The sequence below is a fragment of the Lepidothrix coronata genome, unplaced genomic scaffold (genome assembly GCF_001604755.1).
Source record: "Lepidothrix coronata isolate B3197 unplaced genomic scaffold, Lepidothrix_coronata-1.0 Scaffold49, whole genome shotgun sequence".
NCBI lineage: Eukaryota > Metazoa > Chordata > Aves > Passeriformes > Pipridae > Lepidothrix > Lepidothrix coronata.
The window spans coordinates 1,229,839-1,257,052 of record NW_016690229.1 but is presented as its reverse complement, the minus strand read 5'-3'; the positions used below and the strand labels follow the sequence as shown (position 1 = coordinate 1,257,052).

Sequence of the window (27,214 nt, the reverse complement as noted above, 5' to 3'; positions counted from 1 at the left end):
GTTCTTCCTCCTGTGGGAACCTGAGGTCCGCACATGAGGTGGAACTTGTTGGGTTTCATTTATGGCCATTGCTCCTCGTCCTAAAAGGGGCTGAGGCGGCAGGGGCGTGGCCAGAGGGGCGTGTCCAGAAGGGCACGACCGAGATGAGGGGCGTGGCTAACAGAGGTGAGGCCAATCAGAGAGCGAATCGGGCAAAGGGGTGTGGCCAAAATGGGGCGTGGCCAACAACGGGGATGTCCAGGTTCGGGGGCGTGTCCATGAGTGGGGGCGTGTCCCCAGCCCGGTGGGCGTGTCCCCAGCGCCGGGGGCATGTCCTCGCGCTCCCCGAGCAACAGCCGCGGCGGGGCCGTTTACAAACATTGCCCGCGCTCCGGCCCCGCTCGGCCCCCCCGCTCCGCCGGGCGGGCACCGCCGCAGGTGAGGCCGCGCCGGGGGCACCTGCGGGGGGCCCCTCATCACCCCCCCCCCACACACACACCCCCTCAGGGGCACCCGGGCGAGCCGCAGCCCCGTCCCGCGGGCGGCCCCTGCCGTGAGGGGCCGGCGGTGCGAGGCAGCGCGGCGGGGGGGCCGCTGCCGGCCGGGTGCGTGAGGGGGTTTGGGGCGCACGCCCTGCGAGGAACTGGGGGCTCGGGGCGCCCCCGAGCCGGCTCCGGGGGTCGGAGCAGGAGCAGGAGGAGGCGCAGGGCAGGTGCGGGGGCTCGGGGCACGGCGGCTCCGTGTCCAGGTGTGCCCGGCGCTGGCCCCGCCCGGCCGCAGGTACCGGCCCCTCCCACCGCCCCCTCCCCGGCCGTGCGGGCGGGGCGGCCCCGGCCCGGCCCCCGCTGCCTCCCGCCCCAGCCCCGCTGTCCCTCGGCCGGTGCCGCCGGTGGCCCCCGCCCCGCACCCCCGAGCAGCTCCCGCCCCACACCTGGGGGGTCGCCCGGCCCCCCCCGAGCCCCGCCGGGTCTGGGGGGGATTTTCCGCCGGGGTCGGGGGTGTGCGGAGCGAGGAGAGACTTTATTTCTTTGTGAGTCAAAGATGTTCCTGGAAGAAGGATTTGTAGTAAGTGGCTCACGGGGCGGAGGAGGAGGGGGGGGGTTGTTAATGAAAAGTTTATTGATCCGTTTTGCCAGTTTTTGTTTCATTTACCTTTGTCTTCTGAAGACCGAACCCTTCCCGATCATTTCTTCTCCTGATCGTTTCTTTAGCATCGTGTTTCTCTCTTTCTTCTTCTTCTTTTTTTTTTTTTTTTTTTTTTTTTTTTTAAAGAGGAATAGGAAGTTTAGAAAATAAATAAATAAGCCTCAACTGACTTCTTGAACAACAAAAGAGGTTGCCAGGCGAGGACAATAAAATTCTAGAATATCCAGAGATTGGATTTCATTCCTGTTCCGTGATACCTCCTGGACTTTGTGTTTTGGGGTGTGAGGATTTTGTTTGTTTGTTTGTTCCTCACACAGAAAACCTGCAGCCAAAGTAAGGTCTGTATGTTCTCTAATGAACCATCCCATAAAATGTGCTGTGTGACTCCCTGTAAGTATTTGAATTGAAGTGTAATAGTTTTGAAGTGGAGGGGAACAAAAATCTTTATGTTGGGTTATTGATCTGCTGATGAAAGGCGTTTGAATGTGAAAAGGGTTTAGTTTGGGGGGTTTGTGTGTTTAAAGTTTTTTTTTTTATGGCAACGTTTTTTTTTCATTTTTGAAATGACCTTGAGAGCTTTAAAACTACATCAGTTTCTACCAGTGGGTTTGAGGGGGAGGCAGGAGCAGAAGAATCTAGTGAAAATCGAAAATAGAAATGGGAACTGAAGTGTAGCTGCAGTGAAATATTTTCTTATAGAAGTATGTGAAAAGGGAAGTTTTTGTAAGAATATGTGAGAAAGAAGAGAGGGAAATAACGCAGTTTCAGATGCAGAGGGGGGAGAGAGGGAGCATATCATTCTTCACATTTTATTAGGCCGTGAAATGCAGGAGTGATATGATCTGGAAGACACAGAAATAAAACGCCTAACTACAAGTTGAATAGCAGGCATTGACTTGCTGACCAGTGCTCACAGGCTTGGTTGGGGGCTGGTTCTGTGTCTGCAAAGGTATAAGAGCACAGGGCTATGACAATGGCTTGCAAATGCTTTAACGCCATGTTTTATTGCTCTTAGGAGCTCTTATTAACTGTAGGTTTGGGAATACGACTAAGACTTTAATTTGTGATGTCCACACTGAGGTTTCAGCGTTTCCTTGGATAATAGAAAAGGACAGTTGCAAATAAGTAGGATAAACTGCATTCTTTGGCAGAGGGGGAGGGAAGAGGGAGAGGGTGGAGGAGGGTGTTTTTTTTTTCTTCCCCTTTACTAGTTCTGTAACTGAGTCAATATTTTAAGATCTGTAGCAGGAATGTGGCTTTGTGATCACTGATCTTTCTGCAACATGTTTTTTTAATGAGCAATATTGTAATGCTGTGCAAAATACTTGGGTTATAGATCTCGCAGCTCGTTCTTGAAATCAGTGTCTGAGTTTTCAAGTTTTGCCTTTTAAGTTTGCTGGGATGATGAATATGAAAAACAAATAACTTTAGAACCGCGGCTATTACAGTGATTATTGATTGGCTTGGCCTCCAGCCAAGCAACTCTTCTGCATGCACCAGAGTTGCTGATGTAAATTCTATGGATTCTTTTTCATATGTTTGCTTTTTTTCTTTCTTTCTTTCTTTCTTTCTTTTAAATCTCTCAACGGCATATATGGCTATTTAGGAACAGTAGATCAGTTTTTAGTTAAGGTTGTTCAATTATGTCTTCATCGCTTTGGAGTTGGTTGAATGACTTGACATGAGATTAAGCACAACAAAAGAAAAGGCAGGGGAACAACAGCTGCCTTCCAGTACCAGAGCCCCAGATTCTGAGCAGTTCAGCATTTTACCTTTTTAGCATTACGTGGTGTCAGGTTTAAATGCGAATATTTCCAGTCGCCTTCACAAGAACCTCGGGCTGATAACACGTCAGCCACCCAGCACTGGATGTTCGCGTTGGGGGCTTGTTTTGTCTCTTTGCATTTTGAAGAAAATGATCTGACGGTCTGATACTGAGCAGTGAATTGATCTCATTAACTTTTAAGACAAAAGTAGCAAACAGTCACCACTAGTTTGTACTTGTTTAGTTACTGTGTGGTAAGAACTTTAAGGTGTGTCCTTAATGGCAACTGACGATTCTTGCTGCGAACCTTGTTTATTTTAGGTGGATGTTTTATACAGAATTTCCAGTGGGACAAATTACTCCTCTGACTGCACTTATTCTTTCTGAAGGCTGACTGTGAGCATAAGAGAATGATTTTGCCATGCTGCAATCAGTATATATTTAAAAATTGAAGCCATTAAGTTTTGCTGTGTATTTTAAGGCTTTTCCTACTTCCTTTGTTTAAACATTCTCAAACAGTGCATATCATAGATGAGTTTTAAAACATTCATATGGCACTGTTGGGGCCGAATTTAAAATTAAAATGAATACCTACGTCCTTGTTGATCTAAATAGAAAAAGCATTTCTTTAAATAAGTGGATGTTTTCTGGTTTTGAGTGTGGTAAGGAGGCTATATTTGTATCTTGTAAACAAAGTTTCACATTAAGTAGTCTTTAGAGAATGGCTTCCAGGCTTTGCATTAGAGGATTTTTTTTTTCTCTTTAAGTGAATAATGTTTTTTTTGGGTTTGCTTTCTTTTGGTGTAGGGGTGGGGAGAGCAAGATTTAGGGTGGGGGGTAGAAAGAGGAAAATAATAAACTTTAGCACCTTTTTATCAGACTGTCTTACACAAAAGGTTACTTGATTCTAGTTTCCCCTTTCATTAGATCACACTCAAAAAACATTCCTTTTTTGAGCACTTTTTTCTAATCTTCAGAAATATCTTCTCTTATGTTTTCATTTAGAACTATGTTGATAGATTGATAGCATATTTTATACAAAGTGCTAAGTAATTACTGCGATCAGGGGAAAATAATTTTAAAAGGGAACTGTGGGTTTCACTTAGACTTTCAAAAGAGTGATTACAGTAAACTTTTAGTTACAAAAAATCCGAGAGTTTGCAATTAAGAAGCTCTGGGGGAAACGTTAAGTACATTTTAACTTCCCTTTGTTCTTTGGGACTTTTTGTTGTCCCGGCTCTTTCCAACCTGAACCTTGATTTGGAATCCATTGTCCTGGTAAAGGATTCCATACAGTGGGTATGTAAATGCACTCCCTCTTTCCTGTGTTATGAAATGCTGGCATATGGAAGGAGCAGCCCCCCCTTCCCCAAGGTAAAATGGGCTGAGCTTTCTTTTCTTTGCAAGAAGCTGAAAGAAGAGTTTGACCTTTGAACTCCCCCTCACACTTCCACGCTGCTTTCAGGATGATTAAATAACCGAGGATATTTGCCTGTGTCTTATTTATCTCACTTAAAACGTTGTAATACTTAACCGTTGAGGTATTGTCTTTAAATATAGCAGGCCGGTGCCTTTGGGTTGCAGCGGGGCTGCCATGTGCCAGCTCAGCCTCTTGTTTGTGGGGCTGTGCCTTCGGAGCCTCAGCGTTCCAGGCAGATCCTCTTTCCACCTCTCATAACTGCGCTCGTTTCAAACCGCTCTTCGGGGCGTTTCTGCTGACCCGTGACACCTTCCCCCGCCCTTCTTAAAGGTGACTTGAGGAACAAAAAAGTTTTTCTTCCTGGTGCCTGAGCGTGCTCAGGGGATTCTGCTGACTACTGGATGTGCGCTGTGAGGGAGATGTGACTCATACCACGAGAGATTTGCAGCTGAACACAAAAGTAAGGAAAAGGATATGACCAGCTACGTAAGAGTCTCAATACTATGTTGCATTAGAGTATTAAAAAACCCCAAGCACACTTTCTCAGCCTAGCCTTCCCTGGGATTTTGTGCACCTCCAGACAGAAAGCTGCTCTCTCAAAATAATTTGCTTTTAGCAATCAACTTTTGTTTTTTTTCAGTGAAATTGCCAAATAATCGCCTTTTGTTGCTGATGAAACTTGTTTATGCCAAACGTGGGCGTACGTCACTGGGGAAAATATATTCAAACTTCTACTGTTATAACCACATGACTTTGGTCAGAGCAGAGTTTATAGCTTATCGTAAATCTAGCTTTTGATTCTTCCTCATTTTTTTTTATAAGGGGGGCAGCAAGTTAAGTGGCGTGATAAGAGCAGACTTTCAATTTCAAAGTAAAAGAACTTATGTGCTGGGAAAAAACGAGTTTGAAATTAAAAATATAGGTGCCATACTTGTTTGGAAAGACAATGCCTTCAGTTTATTGCAGGGGATGGAACTGGTTATCAGGCTGCCTTGAGGATTTCAAAAGAAAGTACAAGAGGAAATGTGGTCAGAATATGCTGGGAAATCTATGTAGATCAGTGTGACTTCAAGATTTGAGCAGAACACCATCCAAGTAGAATTGACTGGGTAGTGATTTTCTATGTGCTGAAGATTTTATGTAACTAAAAGTATCAAAGTCTGAGTTTGTTTATGTGCAATAGGTACGGGGGCATTTCTCAGTGGAGTAAAGGCAGTACAGTTTGCCTCTGACATGAGCTACAGGAGGGATCTTGTATTGTTTTTATACTTTATTGTGATAGTTGAGAACTGGTGGGGTGAAACCTTGGGGGTTCTGTCAGCCTCTTCTTTCTTTTGCCACTCGGGAGGAAGAAAATTCAGTGTACACCAAAGGCTGATGTTGAGTACATTGTAAGGAAAATGGCTGTAAAGTGGTCCAGAGAAGCCCAAATCACAGTTTAATTTTCCTGTTGCTTTCTAACCTTTTCTTATGCTTAAAGAATTGGTACATGACTCTGCCTGTTGAGGTCAGTTTGTTGTGGGTGCTGCCTCTCCTTTCTTTGGCACTGTGAAGCCCAGGATGCTGGATACATGATCACATACATCCCTGCAGCCCTCTAGGGTGAGAGACTGTAGGGCTGGCTAATTAGAAAGGTTTATTTGTGGGTCTCTGGGAGATCTCCCACCTGCATGGGAGAAAGGAGGCAGCTGTTGGAAGTGTCTGTTTCTATCACTTTTATATTTTAGTACCTTCAGATGCTAGTCCAGGATGACTGGAGTACAAGTGCATGTCTTTTCCCTGGGTCGTGTACCTTTTTCCATCTTCCAAGAGTGACTTTTGCAAACACCTAATTGTGGATGTGTTTGAAAGTGGCCACTTCCAAGTGCTCTGCAGAGGAGAGAGGAATCAGACATTGCTGCTTCTCCTGCCACTGTGCAGTGGTTTGAGTGTGTTGGGTAAGAGCTGGATTCAGAGCTGAAACCAGGTGAGAGCACTGGGACAGACTGATGACCTTAACAAAGGGAACTCTTTGGAAGTGACCACTTGTCTCAAATACAGGAATAGTAAAACAATCTCTTTTCCTGTTATTTCACCTATGCTGCCCAAAGGGATGCAACTTGTCCATAATTGCTCTGGAGGAACTCCTGGCTCTTGAGCAATAAGGAATTAAGTCTAATTTGGTAAACTGAATTTACCACTTCTTTGGAGTTGTGGCTACTGGAGAGACCTTACATCCTTCTACCAAGAAGTAAAAAAGTCCAATTTCCTTTTAAGGTCTCTGAAAATATCTCCTTTTAAATGAAAACCAAGACTAAACACATGAGGCTGTCTATGTAAGGTGAGACTGACTCAACAATAAAAATGTATCACTCATTCCACAGAGAGCCTTTACCTGCTGTGGAGAGAACAGTAAACTGTTTTGTAAGGTAAGGGGTCACTGCCAGTTTAAGTGCATGTAACTTCTTGATTTAATGAAGTTGCATCATCCTGTAGCAGTGGTGAAATGTGGCCCAGACTTATTTCAAATAGGATCACTCTTGTGTCTTTCAGCCTTTCTACAACAGGTATTGGCCACTTCATCTTGTCTAAAGTACACTTTGGTTCTGTGGCTCCTGAGAAATTCTCTCCTAATCCCAGGGAAAAAAAAAGGAAAAAAATCTGGCAGTTAGAGCAGTCCTTCTGAACTTTAAAAGTCAATACTTATTTGTAGCACTTCCTCCTTTAATGCCAAGAATTAGTCTCTTTTATATTTGCTCTTGCTCAGTGGAGGAAAAACATGTGCAAAATGATGCAAGCTTATATGTTCCCTGCTTTAAAAGGACTAATTACATCTTTTGATAGAAGAGGCTTTCAGTTCACTGAGGAGACACATTGAGCTCATCCATCCTCTGCCAAAACACTGGTAGACATATAGCCTTAAAGAAAAAGGGACTCCACAGGAAAAGGTTTCTCAGAGAGAGGATATCCTTTGTTTTTATTAGTATAGATGTCTGAGATGGGGGGAGGGAGTTTTCCTAATATTGTTCATTATTAACTACTAGTTATTTTCCACTGGTGATTAAAATCCTGTTTGCTGGACTCGCATGTGTGTCTCTTTTATCTGACTATAAAAGAGCTTTCCACCCAAAATCTTTCTGAGGTGCGTGTGCAGAAATGCCTGGATAATAACATTCTTGAATTCTGGATGTGTGTCTGGTTTTGTGAATTGTCTTGGTGTCACTGTGTTGGGAATCTCTGTAGTGTTGTTAGAAGGGACTGGAACTGAGCTGCTCTCTTAGAGAGGATAAAAAGGATAAGCCATGAAAACCCCCCCTAAGAGTTTAAGTTTAGGATAACTTTGAAATCTTCAAGCCTGAAGGATGAAGACTAACGAGGGGGACTTAAATTTGCAGATTTAGGGAGTGGAAATTCCAATTTAGGCTCATCTTTTATGTTCTCTTTTCAACCTGAACATCTTCATTTTGATCTTTCCTGCAACTGAAACAAACAACTCTCTTCCTCCCCTTCCTCCCCCTAGATCTCCATTTCCTTTACAAGTGTTGGTTCTTTATCAGACTGAACTGGTAAAGTATTTAAAAGCAGTTCTGTATTTGAGCAGTTGGTGTAAAAGCCTCGGTGAGGATGAGAAGCAGCTAAAGGTGTTTTACTCACGTGCTCCTCCATTAGCAAAGAACACACTGGGAAGTTGTGTGAAATGATCCCCTGTTAAAAGGTGGAAGGGGATAGCTCTTCCCCTCCCTAGAAAGCAGGGGAACAGCCAGTAATGAGGAGTTATTGGTTCTGTGCTGCTCTGCAAAATCGGGTTTTATCTGGGCAGGCTTTTACAACTTCCCAGTGTTGTCATTTCAGTGGTGTACTTTGTCAGAAATAAGGTCACATCCTATTGTAGCAAATACTGCATCATCTTCCCTGGCTTTAGGGACTGTCCTTCCCTCAGGTTGGGGGAGAAAAGGCATTTCTGTCTCACAAGGGAAAACACCTGATGGCCCGAGGTGTGACATCCACACTGTTCTTCTTAAACACAGAGAGGAAGTTCAGTGGTTGCCATAAACCCCTGGTGCCTGGAGAGACAAACCTGGAATTCCTCGCTGTGGATTTTGGAAATCTGACTCATGTGTTGGAGCAAGTGGTAAATCAGAAACTCCACAATAACACTTGGCTTCACTTTGTAAGTGTGGGAGCTTGTGGACAGGGCTGGTGTCACTGGTGGGTTCTGCAAACACAGCCCAGGGCACTGGAGGTGCCATCCCAAAAGTTTGGAGCTCTTGGATGTTCTTATCAGCTGTTTAGGGATGGTATTTTCTGCTGAATGGCTTTGTGTGTGCCAGGTGTGGTGCAACTTAGCTTAATGCAGTGATATAAATGTATATTAAAAAGAAATGCTCTCAATAAATTCAGTCTCAGCTCAGGTTTTATTTGAGGATTTATTTATGTATTTAGTTATGCATGAGCTCCTCTGCCTGTGATCAGTGTTATACCTCAATACAGCTGTGCCCAGACAATATAGATAATATTCAGAAGGCAGCTTTTATTTGTGGTCTCAATGACGAAAAGGTCACGTTAAATAAAACAAATTTGTTGTGTTCCTTAGGTAAAACTGGAACAACTGTTCTGAAAAGGCAAAACTTGTCGATTGAAACGAGAAAAAAAAAAAGGTGTTTAACTTGTAATTTCCATTAAGCAACCAGCAGTGTAAAATCCATTTACCAGCAACATGTTCTGGGCTATAAACGTACCAAGAGAAAAGAACATTTTGTGTAAAATGACTCTTAATATCCTGAAACTTCTTGAAACGTGAGGAAAGCTGAAGGGGTTTTTTTGTTGTTGTTGTTTTGTTTTTGGTTTGGGGTTTTTTTTAAGTGGAGTTGAGAGTTACATGAAAGTTTCTCAAGTCTGATAGACACAGTGAAAATTAAGGTGGTTGATCTGCAGCAGCTGAAAGAAACTGGTCATCTGTTGAACAATATCTTTGCTGCTGGCCTTGAATTTGAGAATCTCAGAGTTTGTGAGGTGGTTGTGTCTGAGGCTGTGTCTGCCAGTGCAGAGCAGTAACCCAGTGTCCTGAATTTGGCTGTAACTCGAGTAGTTTTCTCACTTCTGTTTCTCAGAAAGTGTTGCAGCAACTACTTTAACTTCTGTAATTGTTCCCCATTGCTTTTTACAGTTTAACAATAGTTTTGCCAGCACAGCAGTAGCAAGGAATAGATATTTTTCCTGAGACTTGGAATGCAACTTTTGTTCCCGGTGCTCTGTAATGTTTAAAATGGGAAATTCAATGGTTAGACTTTGCTATTCTCTGAAAGGTGTGTCGAGAGTTTTTATTACATATTCATGGAAATTTTGAAATGCAGGAAGTAGAAATGCAATAAAATTACTCCTGATAGGTCATTTCCCAAAGAAATCTTTGAGATCGTAATATGTTGTCTTTGGTTGTGTAACTTAATAAAAAGAAATTAAATTTCTCTACAGGCACTTAATTAAAATTTTCTCTGTTTTAATAATCCATTTATATGCAGCAGGTTTTTGGTGTGGTTCTTGGGTTGTGTGGCAAGTGCAATGAAAACAAGACGTTCTCATCTGTCCAGTGGAATCTTTATTTATACACGTTTTGTGGTGTTTATAAATGTAATGGGCATCGCCGTGAACCTGCTGAAATACTTGGCTAAAGGCCCTACAGCCAAATATGACTCAGGTTGAACTGAAGTTTGCTGAATGCTCAGGCTCTGCGCTGTTGGAATGGCGAAGTACAATAAGTGACATCCTGGAACTGAGAGGAATTTGTCACTTCTGGACGGACCACGCCAGGAAAAGTCCTGGCAGGTTCTTCCTGCCCTGCTCAAAGTGTTGGAGCAGCCCCTGGAGCCTGTGGGCCTTGGATTGGGCTGTGAGGTCCATGGTGACATTTATAGGGCAGGGAAGGCAGAACTGGAGTTTTCTAGTGAGGAGGGATAAGTCATTCTTTATTTTTAACCTTGAGTTCATCTGGAGCAAAGTTACGGCTTTTCAGCTGTTGGAAGGAAGGATTTCCTGTTTTGTTCTGCTCCTTTCCTCATATCTCTGATTCTGGTGGGTGTCTGTTCTCTGGTCTTCTGAAAGTGAAAGATGACAGCAGAAACCCAGGTACTGTGTGTTTTTTGTTGAGCTCATGCACAGACCTCCAGCCACAGTCAGTGTTGGTCAAACCCACACGTTGTCCACTTTCCCAAGGAAGCAACAATTGAGGCAACTCCGGACAGTTTTCCTGCTGCCTGCAGGGTTTTGAATAACAGGAATGTGATTAATCAGCATTTTTGGTCCTCAAATCCAAGGCACATTATCTTCAGCAGGAAGAAAGGTTTGTTACTAATGGATAAAATCCTGGTGTAGATATTTGGGTTGCAGTTCCAGCGTGTGTTGGCTTGTCTAAACAACGAGAGCCTAAAATCCTGCCTGCTTGTAAAAGCCATGTACCTAATCAGAGTGAGATGTGTAATCACCAGATACAAGAGTAAGACTACAGCTTTCTAACTCACCTCCTGACTCCAGTAGTTTTGTTCTCTTTTCCTCTCAGTTTAAATATAATTCTGTCTAGTTGCATCTGCAGTTTCCTTCAGAAATGCTACCTGCAGTCGTTTTCCCCCTCTATGGGTACTGTCTCCTTTGTATCCAAGAGCAATGGTTACCTGAACTGCAAATAGGCATTTGAGATTCCAAAAACAGGAATATCTTGCTCTGCTTTGCAGTGCTGCCTAGAGGATGAGCTGTGGCTGGTTCTTCAGAAGTGTTCAGAGCCTCTATTAAAAGCTTGGAAAGCACTGAGCAGCCAACACAGCTTGGTGGAGGGGGTGCAAAGTGCTGTGACCATGGAAGAAGTCTCCAAGGGGCTTGTTCAAACCTGTTGATACCCAGTGAAATGGGACCCAGACTCCTCTGGAACTCCTCTCATGGCCCATGTTCCTTGTACACTCTGAGGACAGGTTTAATTTTTTACAGCTGAGATTGAAACAGACCCATTTTTAAAGGATTTACCAGAGAAAACATTACTGATTGAGGTGCATTTTTCACACACCAGTGACCAACCTGGAGCCTTCCCTAGATGTGATCTGTGCCTGTCCCTTAAGTTCTAATAAATCTTGAAGGACGTGGCTCTCAGTGTTTGTATCAGCCCAGGCTGGGTTTGAGTAGAGCTGGGTGTGGTGGTCCCTGTTAGAGGGAGCTCTGTTCTCCCTCACCTCATCCCAGGATGCTGTGGAGAACAAGGCACTAAGTGTGGATTTTGCTGCTTTTCATCTGTTTCCTCTCTGCAGTGACTTAATTCTTGTTTCTCTGTTGTGTGGATATTGTAGTGCTGCAAAGTGGGAGCATAATCAACCCTAATTGGCTTTTTCTGTGTTTGTAGACAGTTTTAAGGAAGTAGTGGATGACAAATCCCAGCAATTCTATTTGGGACATTAGACACTGGCCTTTGGATCTGCCCTCATGCTCCAGAAATGCCTCTTGTAGGCGTTTTTGTGGGATGATTCTTACAGCTATTCTTGCAGAGCGCTTCCCTGTGGCTTGGAAAGAAAATGCAGTTGACTCTAAGCTTGTTCCATTTTTTTTTATCTTGCCTGGATTTTTTTTTTTTTTTTTTTTTTTTTTTTGGTTTGAAACAAAATTATTTTCAGGCAGATAGTCACTGAGCTTTGCTGCAGCATGTTATCCTGTTGGGTAAAAAAAATACCTCTTAAAACTACAGGAGAAGTAGAACAAAAAGGCAAGTTGAAACTTGAAGTAAAACATGCTAACCAGCACCCTTTGATATGTTTTTTCCTTCTGTTTTACAAAAGGGAAAGCTTTTTGAATACTTCGGCTTCAAACTTTGGTTATAGTTTCTCTAGCTGCCTATAGGGAGAGAATGAAAGTCAGAAGTGAGTAGGGAAGGGACAAAGGCAAAGGCTGCAGCAGAAGTGTCACCCTGCAGCCTGAACCTGCCTGTTACAGGAGATTTTTGAGTCATGATGCAGGGAGGAAGTGTTAATCATGGCAGTGATAAACCTGAAAATGGGGAGAAGGGGTGTAGTTAGAAAAGGAAATCCAGGTTCTGTTGGCACCAGCCTGTCAGGGGCTTGTTCCCTCTCACACTCTCCACCTCACCCCCAACATCCCTCCAGTTGGGTTTGGCAGGAGATGAGTCTTTGGCCAGGCCTGGGACAACTAGAGTTAAAAAACCCAGAAGCTTCTTGGTATTAAATGTGCTCATTGTTTAAACCTGGGTTAGAGGACTGGGCAGGGAAGACACTTGTAAGCTCTGGAGATACAGAAAAATGGAAGACAAGCAACTGGCAACAATAATTTCCTCCTGTTTTGGGGCATATTAATTCAAGTCATGTGATCACTGGCTCTTAGGAGATACTTTTGAAAGTTTGAGTCAGATTTTGAATTAATTCTTTTCATTAGATATTCATTTATCTGGAAATGTGTCTTGTCTCTGAGTGATTCTTCTTCAATTTATATTAGTCTTGTATTAGTTTGCTAGACTTTTCCTTCATCCAGAAATTTGATCAAGTGGAGTCCTGAACTCCAAACAACTATAATTTGTCAGCCCAGAGTGGTGAGTTGCTGGTAGCAGACACTATAACTTTAGTAGGCTTGGAGTTGTGATTAACTACATTATAACCCTTTTTAGTCTTGTGGAATCTTTCCCTTGTGAATAAAGTCAATTAAGCACCTTTTTTGTTGTGTGCAATTTGAAAGTAGAAGAGTTTTCTTTTAAAAACATAGTAGTTGGCTTCTTGTGTGATTTAAATATTAATATACTGTTCAAGAAATAGTATCAGTTTATATCAGACTTTGAGATGTTCCAGTTGTACCAACCCCAAACTGTCACAGACACTGTAAATTTGTGGGTGAGAGGAGAAGCTCTGAGAGTGGTACTAGTGAATAGTCCTTAATACAAAGATTTGTGCTGACACTTCCTGTGTTCCAGAACTGTAAAAGCTGATTCCAAGCTGTCTGGTGTTAAAAAAAGAAAAAAAGTCCTTTGCTCAACAGCCTTTAAAGAACAAACAAGCAAAGTTTTACGGTGGTTTCACCGGTTCAAGGAAAGGTTACTTGGGCTTGCTATGTTTGCTTGTTGTGAATTCGGGAGTGTATTGAAATATGGTTTCAGCAGCTTTATGTAACTGGGCCGGAACAGGTTTAGAAGAGACAAAATATTGCTGTTCTGTAGCAGTTGTGACACAAAAACCCAGCTCATGGAACAGAGGGATGGTCAAGTGTGGAAGGTAGAAAAGTGACCACAGTGCCTTTTAACTGTCCCTCTTTGACTCTTAAAAATATGCCTCCTGTGTTCAAAAGCATTTGGTAGTTCTCAGCCCTCTTGTTTTCATTATTTGGGACACAATCCTTCTCTTTGGAAAAGTCTGACTGACTCTTTTCTCTCTTTTCCAGGTGCTGGAGTTCTTTGTGGCACTGAACTTGGCCTTGAGTGTCTTTTACCCAATGCAACTATTTGAAATGTTTGTACAACAAAACTAAGTGCAACTGACTGTATCTGTAAACTTGAAAAATCTGAAGAAGCAACTCAATAAAAAAACCTCATTCCATCACTGAATGACCCCACGGATGCACTTGCAGTGATGTGTGAAAGCACATAAAGCTGAAAGAGAATAATTTTTTGCTCGTGGAAAAAACACACCTTTTCCTGGCAGAGGTTTTCCAGCTCGGCAGACTTGTAAGCACATGTTGGAGAACTCTACAAGTGGCCTTATAGTGATCGGTGAGCACTCCCAAAGATCTGCAGCCTTCCAGTGAGACATGTAAGAGGGAAGAGAAGGGAGGAATCATGCCCACCCAGCCCCTCCTGGCATACATGGACGGGCCGGATGGAATAGCCAGTACCGTGGGGGCACAGATGGACAACAGCGACGCCTCGATGACAATAAAAGGGACAAACACCATTTCCTACAAAAGCTTGCAGGAGAAGTTCCTCATGCAGGCTGAGGGCTGCATGCCCCTGGACTGCATGTTCTGTGATGAGACCTTCAAACACCCTGAGGAGCTCGGGAAGCACGTTTTAACCCAGCACAGGCCCACGCTGTGCGAGCCGGCTGTCCTGAGGATTGAGGCAGAGTATCTCAGCCCTCTGGATAAGTGTCAGGTAAGAACCAACCTGCCTTCACCAAACAATGAGCAGGACAGCGAAGAACTCAGCTGTAAAGTTTGTGGGCAGACGTTTGACAAAGCTTTTGACATTGAGGCACACATGAAAAAGCATAAAGACTCTTTCACGTACTGGTGTAACGTTTGTGGACGAAGATTCAAAGAGCCCTGGTTCCTCAAAAATCACATGAGGACACACACTGGAAAGCCTGGCTCAAGGAACAAACACCAACAAGGTTCTGAAGGCCCTGTAACAATAAATGAGGTGGTGCAGGAGCATGTAACTGAAAATGTAACGTCACCTTACAAAATTTGTATGGTTTGTGGTTTCCTATTTCACAATAAAGAGACTCTAATTGAGCACAGCAAAGTGCACACCAAAGAATCAGTAGCCAACGGTGAAAGCCCCCAAGTGACTGCTGAAGTGAATGCAGAAGAAACATCTCAACACCAGGAATTTTTCCAGTTCTTGAACTTGAGACCAAATTCAGTTCCAGATAAAGACAAACTGCAGAAACCTGCCAAATGGATTGCTGAGCTGGATCCTTTCACCACATACCAAGCGTGGCAGCTGGCTACCAAAGGGAAAATTGCAGTTGGCCACGGCCAAGTGAAAGAATCGGGGCAAGAAGGAAGTACAGACAATGATGAGTCATCTTCTGATAAAGAAGAACTCTGTGAAATTTGGAATGCAAATAAAGGTAGCCAGGCTGAAACTACAGGGAAGTCAAAAGTAAATAAAAACAGCAGTTACGCAGGGAATGGTAACCTAACCCAAGACAAACTGAAACATCCAGGTGGTGAAGTGCCTTCTATGGAGATGGATTCTAAATCATCCCAGAACAAAGAGAAACCAACACACTGCTCCGAGTGTGGGAAAGCCTTCAGAACATACCACCAGCTAGTCCTTCATTCCAGGGTGCACAAGAGAGACAGGAGGGCTGATGGAGAGACTTCAGCTGCTTCCAGGACGTTCTGTGCTGATATAATTGCAAACCTGGAGGAAAACGGAGCAGGAGAGCGAATGGAAGGAGGCTCCGAAGATGGATCTGAAGACGGGCTCTCGGAAACAATTCATTTAGGTGAGGAGAGTTTGGAGCACTTGAGTCTGAAGTAGCTGATGTTGAATTGTTTAGGAACTCCTCAGAGCCAAAGAATGCATTGTGTCTTTGTTATCTGGTCAGAACTTGGTAGGAAATGTTAAAAAACCAGATGGGAAATGTTATGGTGGGGGGAAAGGGAAAAGAGAAAAATGACAGGGAAAGGAAAGGTTTGGATGCTGCCATTTTTGAGGTCTTCAAAGTTTGTTGGGCTTTCCTGCAGTTATGAGTTACTGGAATCACTGAAATAGCCTTGATAACAATCAGTGTAGGAAAAGTCTAATCTGTTTACTCACCCCTTCTCTCTCTCTTTACTGGAGTGTTGCATATCCCTTCTTTACCCAGAGTATTTCTGAAGAAATTATTGCAATTCCACTTTTTTCCCCCCTGCATCTCGTAAGGGCAGAAAATGTTCAGTGCTCGATTCCAGCAGTTTTTAAGACCTCGAGAAGCAAAGAATAATTTAAAATTTTCTCTGTCAAACTGCAAGTTCTGCGTTTGTTTTGAACAGAAGTAACTTGAAAGCCTAAATGTCAGAGCCAGCAAGTTTAAATCCATTGTGCAAGGACATGCAGGCTGTTAATATGTGGACATGTGTGTAAGGTATATATTTAAGTCCTCCTCCTTGAAGGGTTGCTGACAGAGTGGATAGGCTCCATCTGTACATTACCCAGGATTAATTCTGCATGTCACAGTGTCTTGGAAAAGCACGTGATACTGAATGATTCCTTAATTGAAAAAGATTGCCTGTCTGGGGACAGAAAGGGATAGCAAAGATTGCAGCTAATCTCACATTCCTGTGTGTGACATGCTCCGAGTCGGCATTTAAAGAACAGACACTTGCATAATCTCAAGGAAAGACACGACGTACAGAATGTCCTGGCACACACACAGGGCTGACTTTTCCATTTCTGGTAATGTGCAGCCCTTTATTTTGCCTCCAGTAACAAAGGAATGGAATTATTACCTAATGTTAACGTGCTTGTTTTGTTTCTCAGCGTCTTATCCTAAAGCACGGCAGATTTCGGTGTGAGGGTGCTGAGTCACAGCTATTGAGACATGATGTGTTTGTTTAACTCAGCTACAGCTCGGCTTAGCCACAGCTGAGCCAAACAAAGGAGCATTTCCACTAGAGAACCTTTCCAACACTTAGGAACCTCAAAGAACTGTTTTAACCTCGATCTGTTAAGCGGCTGCAGCCTTAGTCAAACCAAAGGTCTCCTTCCTTCTCCTGGTTTCCAGTTGGACTTGGGTGTTTAGCTGAAGTTGTCTCTGTTTTTATTGAACCTGCCAGCACAGTCTCGTTGCCCAGTGGTGTTGGGAGAGCTCTTCTCTCCCATTTCCCTGTCCCTGCCGCCCTCCAGTGGCACCTGCTGCAGCTGCACTCGAGTGGAACCACCTGGCCATCCCTGGATTTGTTCCTGGAATACACGTGTCCACCCGGGCCACTTCCCTGTCTATATTTCTCCAAGCTTTAGCATCAATGTTTCTAGGGAAAGATTGCTCATCAAATCTAAAGATGATTATATAGATACACTGCTGATTAGCACAGAAATAATATTACTATTAGATTTAATACAAAATTACATCTATTTCTTTGTCCCCCTTCCCCAAAACACCTCCTTGTGTTTGGCCATTGTGCACAGAGCACGTTTTTATTCAGAATCGTGATTCTCACACTAATTCAAGCACTCCTTTTAGTAAACTGGTGCAGTTTATAACCTGTGTGAGTTTTTGAGATGGGCCATTCTCCATCAAGTTCCTGTAGGTCAGTAAAGAGAACTTTTTTTTCTTCTTTGAGCCATAGTTTTGCATCTTGTTCTCTGGGCTCCTTCATTTCAGTCACAAGCCACAGCTCCTGGACACAAACAGAACTTTTAAACTTTTAATATTTTATCTCTTGTGCTTTGAGATGAGAACAAAAGATACTTGTAGACCAAAGGATTTGACAGCAGTTCATAATTCTGTGGTTTTTTTCTTAAAAAAACGGTTAAAATAGTTATTGTTTTAAACAAGGCTGCATTTGCTCTTAATGATATACCTGTGTTTTTTCCCCAAAGATAAAAATGAAGATAGTTTGGAAAGAACAAAAGTTAAAACCCTTGGAACCTCCAGAGAATGCAGCTACTGTGGAAAGTATTTTCGCTCTAATTATTACCTCAACATTCATCTCAGAACTCATACAGGTAATGGGGGCTTCTCCTTTGTGGGAGGGGAAGGAAGCCTGCTCAATCCACTTTTTTTAAAATGAAAACCAGAAGTTAGCTTTAAAATTGTTGATATTAAAAACGAGGTCTTCTCCAACGCTAAAAAAAAATATTATAATTGCAATAAAATGTCTTAGAATTAATTATTTACCTAAGTATAAATGTTTTTGAATAGAACTCGTTGCATCAGGTATTGTTAAAAACACAATACGTTTTAAAACTTGAATTTTTTTCTGCTCTTAGCAGTGTAGCAACAAGTTTTGGGTTTGGTTTTAATTTTTTCTAAGAGCCTATTTCCCAGGTATTCAGGTTTTTGTCTGCCAGCCGCTGCTACCTGTGAAAAGCTGAGCCTGCTTTTCAACTCCTTATTTTCTCTGGCCAGGCAAACTCTTTTACTTCTGCATGTCCCTGTTTCTGGGGAAGCAGCTCTATTTGTAGGTGAGCTGTGCCATTGGTGTTGTTGAATAGCACACTTGTGGTATGATCAAGGGCTACAAGTTGTTGGAGTTGACCCACAGTTACACTTCTTGCTTATCTCTGCCAAACATGTCAGCTCCCATCTCCATCCGTGGCCAACTGTGTGGGAAACATCTCTCCACTGCAGCCAGAAGATGTCACTGTAGTTAGTCAGAGCAAAAAGATGTTGTTTAAATTATTTAAATGGGTTTGGGGCTGCAGAAGGGGAGAGAAAAATCTGGTTTACTGTTTTGGGGTCTCCGTTATTCCCGTGTGTTTTATTGTGTTCAAATCATGTCAGACTTATTTACTGATAAAACTGTGTTTCAGGTGAAAAACCGTACAAATGTGAATTCTGTGAGTATGCAGCAGCACAGAAAACTTCACTGAGGTATCACTTAGAGAGACATCACAAGGACAGGCACGGTGACAGTGCAGCAGACGTGAAAAGTGACAGCAAAGTTTCATTACGGAATCAGGAGACGGTGCTTTCGCTGGCTGCTGATGGTGCTCAAGAAACCAAAAACCTGAAGAGGCTTTTTGATGGTGCCAAAGATGCTGAGAGCTGCCCACCTGCCAAGCAGCAAAAGGAAGTTCTGTCCTTGAGCAATGCAATAGGCAGCACAGTCTTTTTAAAAATCAAAAACAATTCCAGGGAATCAAACAAAGGTTCTCTTTGTAACAATTCCAGTCAAATACCCGAGAACATGCCCACTGCTTATGTGGAAAAACTAAAGGCTGAGAAGGAAACAAAGGAAGCTCAGCTTAATGTTCCTCATAAAAGAGAGAGAAAGGTTTCTGTGGCATCAGAGGAAGATGATGTCCAGTATATCTGTGCTTTTATTGGTGGAAAAAATGTGGATGAAGTGCAGGAGTGCACTGAGAACTACAAACACAAATCTGTCGCGAGCTGTCATGAGCAGCCCTTGGACTTATCCAGCAAGACTTCACAAGAATGTTCAGTGGTTGCAACTAAAGGCCTGATAGCACCCAGTACCTGCCCCTTCTGTACTTACAGGACTTTTTACCCCGAAGTCCTAATGATGCACCAGAGGCTGATGCACAAGTACAACCCCGACACCGTTAACAAGAACGGCTACAGAACGAAGGCCGTGGCCAAGGCCCGGCGCACGGGGTGTCCCCCAGCTCTGCTGGGCAAAGATGTGCTTCCTCTCTCTCCTCCTTCCAATAAAAATAAGACTTCCCCATCTACACAGCAGAAACCATTGCAAACAGGGAAAGCTAAACAATGTCCCCCTGCACAGAACAAAGCCCCTCTCTTCTCAGCGACCGAGTCGAGCAGCACAGCCCCCAATAACCTCAAGTTTCATAAACAGCCAAGTAATATTGGAGCTCAGGCAAATAACTACAGACAACCTCAGCAAGAAGTGCACTCCAGTCCCAGCATCTCTCCAGTGCTGGACAGAGTAAAAAGGTCTGAATCTAAGATAAAAGCTCTGGGTGCCCCAGTGACTCAGTCTGGTCTGATAAGCAGCAGCATGAATGGGGTTCTTGACTCTCACCTAAATGAACCCGCCTGGGCTTGTCATCGAGGAAGGGACTATCTTTGTAGTAAATCTGGGAGCAATGTAAACCTAGACTATGGTGAACCCTCTTCCAAACGAGTGAAACCCCCCCTGGTGGCTGTTGACCAGGTGGACTCTCCCATGGCCAATTACATGAGATACGAAATGAGCAGATTTCGTGTTGCAAACAGATATGCAAATCTGCTACCTCAGGAATACCCTCGCACCAAACCTGCACCCTCTGCTTTGCCAACCAAACAAGGGCTTTTGAATTCAGATGATGCTGATCCTCCCAGTGCATTGACTGCTCTCAAACCCTACGAGCCATATGGCTCTGGGTCACTGTACGGTTCCTGTGGATCCAGCAATGGCCAAGTGACCAGCTCTACAGGAGAAGGTATGGTGTCCTCTTCCTCCTTAAATGTCCTACACTGGTACAGAGGGAGGGGAGTGGAATGTAAATGTGTTGTACCCACCTTGAAGCACAGAAAATAAAGCTGTGCTCACTGTTTCACTAAGTCCAGTCAGTGCTCGGACTTTAAATTTAAAATCCAGGTTCAGCAAACTCTTGGCTTGGGGAATTAGGCAAGGAAGGGCTGAATTTTAAAGAGGGATTTGAAGTTCCTCAGGTTCCCTCCTCCCCCCTGCCATGGGGCTCTGATAGCACACATGTATTGTTTGCTCATCAGAGCGCTCCAGACATGTCAACTAATCCAGGATATGGAATGAGCCTTTCTGCTTAATGTACCAGAAGTCTTGGACCATCTGGAATATTAATAAAACTTCTTACAAAAAAAGAAAAAAAAAAAAGAGAAAGCTGTTGTGGACAATTGTTCCCTTCAATAGCAGAAAAGGATGTATTGCAGATCATAAAACTATGATTTAAATCTTATACTTTCGTTCTTCAGTGATGTTTTTTAATGTTTAGTTTTTAGCAGGAACAGAATACTTTGTTAAATCAGGACAACAGGTTTCTGCTGTTGTAATTATGGTGTAGTAATGCTCTGTGGAAAATCCTGGGCCTAGCAGAGATAAATGATTTGTGATGTATTGGGAAAACTTTGGTACTTCTATGAAATACATACTTTTTGTGTTTTGTTCTCAGTCAGCATTTTCAAAACTTAGCAGGAGGCCAAGATTAAAAGGTGCTGGGTGATATTTAAGCAGTTGTCTGACTATTTCTAGAAGGTGGTATTTATGACTTGGAGCTGAGGTCAGCATGGACTTAGCTACAAATACAGGACTTTGAATTTTGAAAGGAAGATCCTACTATAAAAATGAATAGTGTGTGTGTGTGCTGTGTAGTCTTAAAGTCTGTTCCTGAACTCTGAATACTCCCATTCTCTGGAAGCAGTAAAGTTACTCTTCTGAAGTAGTCTGGGCTCGTAACAAGCCAGGGGTGTGTTACTTGAGGTCAGAGCAAACTGCAAAATACTAAATCTACATTTAGTTATGGGGCAAAAAAAAATATGTGCCAACTCTGTTCTGGTTTTTGTTTGCTTGTTTTAAGGTTGAGGGCTTCAAAAATATATCAGATTTATATATAAATATCCAGGCTTGCCCAGTGGGTTCTGGAAGGATGAGGGAAAGTGTCCCAGTTGGGTTTCCAGGCTGGGTGGGGATTGGATGAGGGAAAGCCAACACCCCAGCTGGCTCACTGAGGAGGCTGTGGAGTTAATGGCTGATTTTGTGAAGAGCATTGTCTGTGTGCCCTGAGCTGGACCAGCAGCTGCTGTGGGGGTGTAAACTGGGCTCTGGGTTTGCACAGAGTGCCCAGGGATGGCCAGGAGGACAAATGGTGCTGCTGTGCTTTGGTTGCTGGTGATGAGAGAGGATGAAACAGAGGGTGCCAGCAGCGTGTGTGGGGATGGGAGATGCTCCCCTTGTGTCAGCAGGCCCAGCCAGGCCAGGCTGCTGAAGCAGCAGTTCATGCAACACTATTTTTAAACAATGACTTCACTGGAATCCACCTTGTTCTCCTTTTGGAAGCTCCACCTGTCTGCCAGAGAAACCTCCATGGCTTTTCTGCCTCCTCTTTAGTGCAAGCCTGGAGAAGTACCCTGGAGTCAAGAACTCTCCTCTATTCCTTGTTACTTAAAGCTCTCAAAACTGTGCCTGCAACTAATTTGACAAAGGTTGTTGTCATGGAAAGAAAGATTTCATTGTTGGTTACAGGGAGCAAGGAAAGCAACTTTTTATGGCTGTTCCCTACATTGGAAAGACTTGCAAAGCAAGCCCCCCTCTATGGGGTTTCTTAGCAACTTCAATAAAAAGCCCTATCCAATAAGATGTAAATAAATATAAATAAAATATAAACAATAAAAATATAAATAATGAAAACACAGAAAAAAATGTAGGTTTGTGAGGTTAATTTCTTAGTTTTCCAACCATTCTGCCTAGAAGAACCCAACCTAAACCTTGATAGTTGTCGAGAGGGTACAGGGGAGCAGCCAGCAAACCTCTCAGTGTTAAGAGTTTTATTGTGGGTGAAGACTGAAGATAAAAGTTCCTGCAAATTCTCTTTATTTTTGGTTCAAAAGCCGAAGTACAACTGTTTGTCAAGAGTTTCAGCTCCTCAGAGCTGTGTTCTGTAAGACACCACACGCAAAGCACTGCAGGTGCAGACCTGCAGCTTTCTGCACTCTTTTTATTGAACTCTGGTGATATTACAGAACATGATGTCAAACCCCTTTTTCTAAGGGCCCCTGTGCCTCGTGGCAACATTCTTTAGGTCCCGTGAACGCGTTATGTCGCATGTTAAATGCTGGATCAAGTTGTCATGAGAATATGTTCCACTTGGCAAACTTGATTAAGGCACGATGCCTTCCCTTATTGCTTGTAAGCTCTGCCATCCCGTGTTGCCCTGAAGAGACAGAAACATTCTGAAACCACTCACTTTGTGTTATTTTCAAATTAGTTGCCTTTGCAGTGGCAACATGTTATCAAGGATAACCTGTTGGCTGATTGATTTGGCAGAGGCTGCAAATTAAATGACAATTGCTCGTGACACACTCCAATGGCTTCCTAGATTCTGTTGAAATATTAATTTAGCTTTGCCATTTTAATTTAATTAAAGCTTGCTGGCTTTTTTTTTTCCCAATGCTGCATTTAAAGCTTCCATGGAATATGGATGGCGGTTGGGCTTTTTGTATCCTGTGGGAGTAATGATTCTGGACTTTTTTCCTTAATTTTATGAAGTGTTTTTGACTGCTTGCTTGAGGTAGTAAGATTTAATATGGAACAGGCATTGATTTCACATATATAAATCTGAATTAATGGTCTCAGATAAACATGAAACTACCTGTATACTGGACTGAAAATTGCTTAACAAAGGGCTTCAAGAAAATGTGTATTAACACTCTTTAAAGTGTCACAAGTGCCATATAATCTGTGATGGCAACAATGAAGTATCCCCAGTTTTCCTCTCAAATACTCATTCAAAAATTGAGTTTTCAAACAAATACAGGCACTGGATCTGTAGCCATCAAGGTACAGGAACGTTCTGCAGCACTTACACCTCCTTAGGTGAGGCCTCTGCTGTGATGAGTTAAGCAAAGAAATGTCTTTCTTGCAACTAAAATGAATGAAATCTGGAGATGGACATTATGTTTATAAAGCTTAGCACAAAGTTGTTAAATTAATACTTTTCGTTCTCCTTGTATTTGTTCTGGACAGTGAATTTCACATAATCATTAATCAGGACTGGGAATATCTATGTCTTGAGGCCTGGTGATGAGATGATTTGTTGAGGCATCTGTGGTATTTTGGGAGCCTGGATGCTGATGTAGACCTGACATTAGCAGGAAATAATTCTAATTCCTCTAAATTATTTTTTTTCCAGGGAAGAGATCAGTGTCTTACCAACACTTACCCAGCAGCCTCCTGCAGAGGAGGAGTTACGAGCCCTTCGTGGGGAACTCACACTTCAGGCCCAGTGACAAGAAGAATTAAATCCTTCAAGAAACGGTAAACAAACCTTCTGAACTAATTGTTGCTCAAATCTTGCTTTCTGTTCTCGTGGCATCAAAGGTGCTGCACAGGTTGATGAGAGGCTGTGAAAGTCTGAACCACAACAGCTGAAAAGACACAAACTCCCTCGTTCTTATGAATTCAACCAAGTGCTGGTGTAGCAGCAGGAGTTGTTTTGAATAGTAGTAATGGTGTGTGTAATAAGGATGCTCCTTTTTGGAAAGAAATGGGAGGGCTAAAACAAGATAAACGTATTAATTAGGTACAATACCAGTGGGAAGTGTTCAAGGTTAAGTCAAAGTTTAGTCAGAAAGTCAAAATTAAGTCAGTCCTGGGGGGTGGGAGAACATGTTGTAGAGAACTAGAAATAAGAGGAAGTGCCTGTGATCACAGTTGCTGAGTCCTGTGGGAGGTTATGGGTTGGTCCTTCCTGAAAATGTAGGTGAATCCTTCCTGAGAATGCAGACACTGCTCGTTTTACCCCTGCTGGGGCCTGAGCCTTGCCCCAAACACAACCTCATGGGGGATTGCTTCATGGAGAGGTGAGGGTGTCCTGACAGCTCCTGCACAGCTTCTCTTTGTACTGGAGAGGTTATTCCAAGTAGTTTTCCCTCTGTTTGACAGAGGGGTGGGTGTAGCCTCTGGGGGGAAGAGGTCAATGAGAAGCTTTATCCTGGTGCTGGGAATTCCTGTGCTCCAGCTCCTCAGTGCTGTGCCTGTCTGAGAACTCACCAACCCCCTCCACTGCTCAGGAGACAAGTGCTCTGTAAGAGTATAAATAAATAAATGTGTCTGTGGGCCTTTTTCAAACCCAGAGCTACAGATAATTTTCCTCATTCAGATTTAAGGAGCTGTGACTGGAATGCTGTAGCACCTGGACCAGCACACACTATTTTATGGAAAGATTTTACATGTCTGCACAGAGCTATCTGACATCTAGTTGACAGCTTTTAAAGTACTTTGCTTTATTTCTTGATATTCTTCTAATCTCACTGCATTTATTGTCCCTACTAAGCACATTTGTGTCCAGTTGTGGTGTTTTAAGTTAACTCAATTTCATGCCTGCAGCTCTACTTGGGGCTGAGTATCTTCCAAAGTAGACTTGATTGCCAGCTTTTATTTGGAAAATTAAATATGCAGACCTTTTATGGCAATACCAATTCCTAAATACACTGAGCAAGAATGTGGAAGAAATTCTTTTTATGTCTTAAAGCTGCTCCTTGAGAAAATGTGCTGTACTATTTCATAATTATGTGCCACAAACTTATTTTTTTTGCCCTCTTTTTCCCCCAGGTCTAAGGACACAAATGCATGTTTTATGGAGTTATACCTGCAGTTCATCCCCTGAGGAAGAGAAAATGGTGAAAGCTACTGAACTAAGCTGTGATTGTACTGTATATAGAAACACTACAGTTTTATAATATCGGTTCTTTTAACATTTTGTACCAAATAGCCATAAAAAGTAGTCTAAACAATTGGGTTATGAAGGTGTGTGGAGAATGTATATCTTGACATTGACTTCTTGAGTATTTTTCATTAGAATGAATTGACCAAATATTAGGTAGGAACTATATTTTTACATACTTGAGCGCTGCTGAAGAGTTTCTCTTTGAAAGAATATATACTGTTGCACCTCAGGTAACCTGTAAATAGTGAAGATGAAATCCTGTTGGCTTAATGCTCCTTTTTGATAAAAGTGAAAGTTTCTCATCTGGGTTTTTTTTTTTTTTTTCCCCTGTTGAACTATGTTAGTTTCTTTTTTGTTGTTGTTGTTTGGTTGTTTTTTTTTCTTTAACAACAACTTCCAAATAAACTGTCTGAAACTGTCCAGTTTATAAATGTTGTGAACATGAAAGCAACGGTGCTGACATTGTGCTGATCTGCCTTATGTGTGAGAGGACCACGACGTGCTGGAGGGCTCTGGTCCTCTGGGCTTGTCTCCAGCATGTTTTTAAATGCAAGGATGAGGCAATACTTGACATTTGGATTTCCTGAAGTGTGGTTGGATTATTCTCTTGGCATTGGTTGCTGTTCTTCAGAGAAGCCTCTCAAACGTCTCTCCCAAAACTTTGCAGCAGAAAATCCCTAGGACTGGCTTGAGAAACATACTGCTCTGAGTGTTGCAGAGGTTTAGTTCTGTACTAAGCTCCACACACAGTTACATTTAGAGAAAAAAACTACTTTGCACCTTTGTCCAAGCTGTAAAGTCACAAACAAGACTTGCAATATGAATATGGGATCTCCAGACTTCAAAAGGGATGTGGCTCTGGTGGAGCCTTATTAACTGTGCTTGGAAGCTTCTTGATGTCAAGTTTTAGCATCTGCTGGGTGTTTAAAATGAGTGAGAAATAACCTGTAAATGGGAGAATATCTCCTTTTATTTTTTTGTGAAGACAACAAGAGTTTTTTCTAATGCACATGCAGTTTAAATTTTGTAAAGGGAAGATGGCCAGTTACCAGCCAGTAAAGCAGAACTGTTGCATATTTTGACTTGCTTTCCTAGTTTCTCCTCATGAAACCTGTAGTTAAGAGTTAACTCCTTCTGGACCTGGCTTTGACTTCCATATATTTTAGTAAAACAAAACAAAACAAAAAGAAATATTTTGCACTGTTCGTTTTGCTCTCTTCCCTCATACAGCAAATGTAAAATAGCAAAAATGTAGAAGCCTTATGCAACTTGAGATGTTCCAGTTGTCTGTCTTAGTTCCTGGATATGGGACCTATTTTTACTGTCTCTGTGAACTGGCAATGGAATGAAGTGCTGTGTATCAGGAAATTGTACACTATTGACCTGTTTTCCTGTTCATAAGCTGAGCCATATGTACATAATCTAGATTTTTGTTTTCCTAGTTTTGCACTTTTATAGCCTATTTTTTGAAGATGAATTCACTTGGAAAATGGTTGATCTATTTTTTTTTTTTTTGCCTGATCTCTCCATGAGTTTATAGAATCCGTGGCTGTCCCTGTCCTGCCTGTGCCAGGGGGTCTGAGGTTGTTCCTCTGTGCAGGGCTGGCTTTTAACGTGTTTCAGCAAACAGACCTAAGGCTTGTTTGTTTTTAATCTCCCTTCATGCTGGTACAGTTTTTCAAGGCTTTTCTTTTTAATCTTGGTATCTCTGGGGTTGGAATGGAAGAACAGACCTGAAGACTCTATTCCACAGCAGCACCACCCTGTGCTTCAGAACACACTTTGCCCATCAGTATTAACTATTGGGATACTACTGGTTTTGTATGTCTTTGGAAATAACAGTGCATATATAGAGGTACAAATTGTTGATTTTTTTTTTTTTAAATGTATTTATTTCATTCCATTTTGTTCTATTTTAATTGTTGGAACCGGAAGTTGTCAAGCAGTAGGCGCGCAATACTCATTTAATTTATGATGTATTTCACTTTAGTTGAGTATATTATTACATGTGGATGTAAATATAGACTTGGTGTTTTGCAAAACTGGTTTCTGTGTCTTGCTTTCAAAGCTCAAAAGGAGTTGCCTGGAACTGCATATTCACTTGACCTTTTGTCACACTCGCTCTGGTGGGGGG

The 27,214-nt window shown here is 42.7% G+C and overlaps 1 protein-coding gene across 2 annotated transcripts; it reads left to right on the top strand.

The window, feature by feature from the left end:
• Nucleotides 1-289: 289 nt before the first annotated feature.
• On the top strand, nucleotides 290-26,873 carry ZNF217 (zinc finger protein 217). Of its 2 annotated transcripts, none has more exons than XM_017815320.1 (6): nucleotides 290-417; nucleotides 13,704-15,496; nucleotides 17,575-17,700; nucleotides 18,508-20,100; nucleotides 23,545-23,669; nucleotides 24,966-26,873. In XM_017815320.1, exons 2-5 carry the CDS (start codon nucleotides 14,098-14,100, stop codon nucleotides 23,652-23,654), a joined length of 3,228 nt encoding a protein of 1,075 aa, XP_017670809.1. In that variant the 5' UTR covers nucleotides 290-417; nucleotides 13,704-14,097; the 3' UTR covers nucleotides 23,655-23,669; nucleotides 24,966-26,873. The 2 variants fall into 2 exon arrangements, with proteins under 2 accessions (XP_017670809.1, XP_017670810.1); XM_017815321.1 differs by lacking the exon at nucleotides 290-417 and adding an exon at nucleotides 929-1,044.
• The last annotated feature ends 341 nt before the right edge of the window (nucleotides 26,874-27,214 follow it).

Coding starts and splice junctions, on each gene's coding strand:
- ZNF217 (XM_017815320.1), top strand. CDS start 14,098: ATGCCCACCCAGCCCCTCCTGGCATACATGGACGGGCCGGATGGAATA. Junction 15,497..17,574: donor CTCGGAAACAATTCATTTAG/GTGAGGAGAGTT, acceptor TTTTCCCCAAAG/ATAAAAATGAAGATAGTTTG. Junction 17,701..18,507: donor TCATCTCAGAACTCATACAG/GTAATGGGGGCT, acceptor ACTGTGTTTCAG/GTGAAAAACCGTACAAATGT.